Genomic DNA, 6,379 nt, shown 5'->3' on the forward strand with positions numbered 1-6,379 from the left:
CCCAACCTGGGAACCTGGCGGCAGGGGGCGGGGAGCGGGGGGTTGTAATGACATAAATGGCTCTGCTCACTGGGTGACACCGCGTGACGACACGTGACGCCAGTCCCCACAGCCCTCAGGAGGCCGGGGCTGCCTTCACCGCGCCTCAGGGACAGCACAGGTCAGCCGAGGGGCCGGCCCTGGGTCAGCTGGACGAAGGGGTGCAGCTGAGCCCGAGCTCAGCTCTGACTGCAAAGCCCACCCTCTTCCCGTCCCCACGCCCCGGGCCTGCACTCAGCTCTGCCCCTGCTAGCTGGGTGGCCCTAGGGAACTCAGCGGCTCCTCTGAGCCTCCAAGGAGCAGGCCCTCACTGGGTCAGAGTCTGGCAAAGATCCAAGCGGTCTTGCTCTCGCATCTGGGGGCTGGGGGACACATCTGCCCCATGGTGTCCCCCCAGCCAGCCCGGGCGCCCACTCACCATGAGGCCCGAGCCGTAGGTGAGCCTGGCTGCTGTGTCCGGGGGCAGCAGGGCCCAGCCTCCTGTGAGGCAGGGGTGGGGAGGCCCCCTCAGCAGCCGCAGGGAGGCACTGACTGCGCGCTCGCTGGCGAAGGAGGCAGCCAGCAGGCCCAGCTCAGGCTGGAAGCGGAAGGAGAGGAGCCAGCCCAGGGCTGCCAGGGAGCAGCGTGGGTCCCTGCACGGCCTGGCCTCGTCCTCGTCCTCACAGGCGCAGGCCAGGGGGGCCACATCGAACGGGGGCACCACGGGAGACAGGAGGCCCCGTGCTCACCCCTGCTCAGCCCTCCGGGTCCTCTCGGGGGTCCCCGCTGGCCCACAAGCCCGGCCCCATGCACCTGACCCCGACCCCAGAGCAGTCACGAGTGGGACACCCCTCACTCTCTGCTTGCCCTGCCCCTGGCCCCTACCAGCTCTGGATCAAAGTCCCCAGTGGTCCTCGTCAGAAAGGGGGCTGGCACCACAGAGAGGCCCCCAGAGGTGGCCCAGGAACAGCGGGAAGAGGCTCTGGCCGGAGCGCGACCCAGTGCCCGTCTTGCTTCTCACAGAAAACATAAATGTTTACATCCTGGCCAGAAACCCACAAGACTTCCTGAGCTGGTCGGCCCAGGCGAGGCGCCGGGCCGGGAGAGACCAGCTAATGAGTGACCATGGCCTTGAGCGAGATACCGAGGAGACTCCCAGGGTCAGAACCCCAGCTCGCCTGGAACACCCGGACAAGTCTTTATCAACTTGGCAGAGAGGACCAGAATTAATTAAGAGCGACAGCGGCACCTCTAACCTCCTCCCAGCAGAGCCTCCAAAAAGCCGGGCCCCCTGACTCAATGGTGAGACACCCCTGCCTCCCCGGACCCCCGTGGGCTCTGAGAAACCTCCCTTGCAAGGGGGCCCGCCAGGACGTGTACCTTCAAAGGCAGCATCAGGGCCAAAGTAAGAGGTCATGTCCGCTGGCTCCAGGGCCTGCAGAAACTGCCGTGAGACAGAGAGACAGCGCTGAGGAGTGGGGAGACACGGGGCAGGGGCAGGGGGAGCAGGCCGAGGGGCGAGAGAGGGGCTCTGGACGGAGCGGGGTGGGGGGACGGCATCTGCCCTCACCATCGGGTGTGCAGCACTGAGGCCAACTCCATCTCCAGGGAGCCCACTTTTCCCCTGAACCCCGAGTTCAGACTTCCTCCCCCTCTGCCCAAACGCTGTTGGGCGCCCCCTCGCCCCCCAGGGAACCCAGCCCTAAGCCCCAGAAGAGTCTGGATTCCCAGCTCCCAGGTTCCCCAGCACCGCGGCCTCATGGGCCCACCCACCTGCCGGGGATCAGGGAGTGCCCAGCAGCTCAGGAAGAAGAGCGCAGAAGTGAGGGTCCCCCGCACGCCTCTCCCCTGTGCAGAGGGAGCCATGCTGCCTGCGAGGATCTGCAGGAATCCTGGAGTGCCGGCAGGCGGGCCGAGGGGCTGGACCAGGAGGCTGGGTTTACTCGCGGGCGCTTCCTCCCAGGGCAGGCGCTGGGGTCTGGGCGGCCTGCTGGCTCCTCCTGGCTGTGCGCGGAGCTGGCTCTGACTCAGAGGACTGCCACCCAGCCTGCCCCTGGGAGCCCGGGGCTGGGGTTGGGGATTGGGGAGGGGTGGGATTCATCTCCCAGTGGTGACACACGGGGAGATGAATCCCAGGGACACCCTGCTTTCCGGGACCTATCCCTGTGCTCCCATCATCACCTCATTCCCTCCCTCTCGGCCACTGCCTGGCCTGTGTCTGTACCCGGCGGGCACTCACAGCACTGGGCTGGGGGCACCGGGCACACTCAGCGTCCCAGGCTCCCTGGTCCCCTCCGTTTGCTGGGAGGTTCTCAGGGACGTGTGCCCCACTCCATCCCGCCTCCAGGAGGCCTTCCCCAGCAGGAGGCTAACGAGGGAGGGGTCCCCCCTGGTCCATGCCCACCTCAACCCGCTTCGAGTCCCATTACGCTGGACGCACCTGCCCGTCCATCTGGGCTGGTCCGCTTCCCCTTACAGATGTCAGTAGCGGTCTGAGCCTCTGCCTTTTATCTGCCACGGGCATCCCACCCCAGTGGGTGGTGTTCATGCCCGACTCCACCTCTGGCAGCGCTTCTGAGACCCAAACTGACAACCCATGCTCATCCAGCCATCTCATCAACCTGGGTTGGGATCTGGACTGGGCTCCCCACCTGGCCCCTTGGCTCTCCCTCTCCACTCCCATCCGATGTCCTCACGCCCCAGCTCTGCCCTTAGGATGGCATGTCCACTGAGCCTCCAGGCCTTGTGATTCGCGATCTGGCCCCTGTCAGCCCCCTGCCTGCCTCCCTAGCCCGCCCCCTGTGCTCACAGACCTTTAGCTACCACCACCCCAGCTTGCCTTCCATCCCTCAGACACTTCCAGGGTTCTGTCCCTCCCTCTCACCCTGGGTCTTCACAGTCCAGTTTCAGCCCAAATATCACCTTCTTCATGGCGCCATCTAAATACCCCTGCCCCCAAGAGGGGTGCCACATTTAGAAGAAAAAGTCAGGACAGCAGTGGAATTTTACTTTCAGATAAACAATGGAATTTTTTTTTTCTTCTTCTGGTGTAAGGGTGAAAGTAAATGCAAGAAGGCAAAGTAGTTGTCCTGGGATGTCTGACAATTAGCTGAGAAAAGAGAAGCAAAAGACAAAGGAGAAAGGGAAAGATCTATCCAAATGAATGCAGAGTTCCAGAGAAGAGCAAGGAGAGATGAGAAAGTCTTCCTAAGTGAACAATGCAAAGTAATGAAAGAAAACGGTAGAAATGGAAAGACTAGAGATCTCCTCAAGAAAATGAGAGATACCAAGGGGACATTTCATGCAAAGATGGACACAATAAAGGACAGAAACAGCAAGGACCTAACAAAAGCAGAAGAGATTAAGAAGACGTGACAAGAATACACAGAAGAACTATATAAAAAAGGTCTTCAGTTCAGTGGCTCAGTTGTGTCCGACTCTTTGCAATCCCATGACTGCAGCACGCCAGGCCTCCCTGTCCATCACCAACTCCCGGAGTTTACTTAAACTCATGTCCGTTGAGTCATGATGCCATCCAACCATCTCATGCTCTGTCGTCCCCTTCTCCTCCCATCCTCAATCTTTCCCAGAATCAGGGTCTTTTCAAATGAGTCAGTTCTTAACATCAGGTGGCCAAAGGATTGGACTTTAGCTTCAACATCAGTCCTTCCAATGAACACTCAGGACTGATCTCCTTTAGGATGGACTGGTTGGATCTCCTTGCAGTCCAAGGGACTCTCAAGAGTCTTCTCCAACACCACAGTTCAAAAGCATCAATTCTTTGGTGCTCAGCTTTCTTTAGTCCAACTCTCACATCCATACATGACTACTGGAAAAACCATAGCCTTGACTAGACGGACCTTTGTTGACAAAGTAATGTCTCTGCTTTTCAATATTCTATCTAGGTTGCTCATAACTTTCCTTCCAAGGAACAAGCATCTTTTAATTTCATGGCTGCAGTCACCATCTGCAGTGATTTTGAAGCCCAAAAAATAAAGTTTGACACTGTTTCCACTGTTTCCCCATCTATTTGCCAGGAAGTGATGGGACTGGATGCCACGATCTTAGTTTTCTGAATGTTGAGCTTTAAGCCAACTTTTTCACTCTCCTCTTTCAGTTTAATCAAGAGGCTATTTAGTTCTTCTTCACTTTCTGTCATAAGGGTGGTGTCATCTGCATATCTGAGGTTATTGATACTTCTCCCAGCAACCTTGATTCCAGCTTGTGTTTCATCCAGCCCAGCATTTCTCATGATGTGCTCTGCATATAAGTTAAATAAGCAGGGTGACAATATACAGCCTTGACACACTCCTTTTCCTATTTGGAACCAGTCTGTTGTTCCATGTCCAGTTCTAACTGTTGCTTCCTGACCTACATACAGGTTTCTCAAGAGGCAGGTCAGGTGGTCTGGTATTCCCCACCTCTTTCAGAATTTCCCACAGTTTCTTGTGATCCACACAGTCAAAGGCTTTGGCATAGTCAATAAAGCAGAAATAGATGTTTTTCTGGAACTCTCTTGCTTTTTCCATGATCCAGCGGATGTTGGCAATTTGATCTCTGGTTCCTCTGCCTTTTCTAAAACCAGCTTGAACATCTGGAAGTTCATGGTTCACATATTGCTGAAGCCTGGCTTGGAGAATTTTGAGCATTACTTTACTAGCGTGTGAGATGAGTGCAATTGTGCAGTAGTTTGAGCATTCTTTGGCATTGCCTTTTTTTGGGATTGGAATGAAAACTGAGCTTTTCCAGTCCTGTGGCCACTGCTGAGTTTTCCAAATGTGCTGGCATATTGAGTGCAGCACTTTCACAGCATCACCTTTCAGGGTTTGGAATAGCTCCACTGGAATCCCACCACCTCCACTACATCATGGAAAATGCTGGGTTGTATGAGTCACAACCTGGAATCAAGGTTGCCAGGAGAAACATCAAGAACCTCAGGTATGCAGATGACAGCACTCTAACAGCAGAAAATTAAGAGGAACTGAGGGACCTGTTGATGAGGGTGAATGAGGAGAGTGAAAAACCTGACTTGAAATTCAACGTTCAAAAAACTAAGATTAAAAACACACGTGTACCTCATTGCAGCACTATTTCCAACAGCTAGAACATGGAAGCAAACTCCATGCCCACGGACAGATGGATGGACAAGGAAGCTGTGGATATGTACACAGTGGAATATTACTCAGCCAGCAAAAGGAACACATTTGAGTCAGTTCTGATGAGGTGGATGAAACTAGAACCTGTTAAACGGCTGAAGTGACTCAGAGAGAGAAAGATGAATGTTGTATTCTAACGCACATATACGGAATCTAGAAAAATGGTTCTGAATAATTTATTTGCAGGGCAGCAATGGAGAAATAGACATAGAGAACAGATCTATGGACACGGGGAGAGGGGAGGAGAGGGTGCGATGCATGGAGAGAGTAACAGGGAAACTTACATTACCATATGGAAAATGGGGAGCCAACGGGATTTGCTGTCTGGCTCAGGAAACTCAAACAGGGGCTCTATGTCAACCCAGAGGGGTGGGGTGGGGAGGGGGATGGGAGGGAGGGTCAAAAGGGAGAGGAGAGATGTGTACCTATGGCTGATTCGTGTTGGAGTTTGACAGAAAACAGAAAAATCCTGTAAAGCAATTATTCTTCAATAAAAAAATTAATTAAAAAATAAAACTAAGATTATGGCATCCAGTCCCATCACCCCATGGCAAATAGAAGGGGAAAAAGTGGAAGCAGTGACAGATTTTATTTTCTTCGGCTCCAAAATCACTGTGGATGGTAACTGCAGTCATGAAATTAAAAGACGCTTGTCCTTGGAAGGAAAGCTATGACAAACCTAGATGCTGTATTAAAAAGCAGAGACATCACTTTGCTGACAAAGGTCCATATAGTCAAAGCTATGGTTTTTCCAGTAATCATGTACAGGATGTGAGAGTTGGACCATAAAGAAGTCTGAGCACCAAAGAATTGATGGTTTCAAACTGCGGTGTTGGAGAAGACTCTTGAGAGTCCTTTGGACAGCAAGAAGATCAAACCAGTCAATCCTAAAGGAAATTAACCCTGAATATTCATTGGAAAGACTGATGCTGAAGCTGAAGCTCCAATAATTTGGCAACCTGATGCAAAGAGATGACTCCTTGGAAAAGACCCTGATGTTAGGAAAGATTGAGGGCAAGAGGAGAAGGGGATGACAGAGGATGAGATAGACAGATGGCATCATCAACTCAACAGATATGAGTTTGAGCAAACTCTGGGAGATGGTGTCGGACAGGGTAGCCTGGTGTGCTGTAGTCCATGGGGTTGCAAAAAGCTGGACACGACTTAGCAACTGAACAGTAACAACGATGCTCTCAGGGCTTCCC

At 53.6% G+C, this 6,379-nt stretch overlaps 1 protein-coding gene across 1 annotated transcript in view; it reads right to left on the reverse strand.

The window, feature by feature from the left end:
- ADAMTS13 (ADAM metallopeptidase with thrombospondin type 1 motif 13) overlaps positions 1-1,915 on the reverse strand; it is a 33,006-nt gene extending 31,091 nt beyond the window's left edge. The window contains exons 1-2 of the mRNA XM_070378703.1: positions 1,792-1,915; positions 1,399-1,462 (exon numbers count right to left, since the gene is read on the reverse strand). Coding sequence (XP_070234804.1) covers positions 1,399-1,462; positions 1,792-1,884 — 157 coding nt within the window. The 5' untranslated portion in view covers positions 1,885-1,915. The remainder of the gene's footprint in view (positions 1-1,398; positions 1,463-1,791) is intronic.
- Between the last annotated feature and the right edge of the window lie 4,464 nt (positions 1,916-6,379).

Source organism: Bos mutus, chromosome 11 (genome assembly GCF_027580195.1).
Source record: "Bos mutus isolate GX-2022 chromosome 11, NWIPB_WYAK_1.1, whole genome shotgun sequence".
In the NCBI taxonomy this organism is placed as follows: domain Eukaryota; kingdom Metazoa; phylum Chordata; class Mammalia; order Artiodactyla; family Bovidae; genus Bos; species Bos mutus.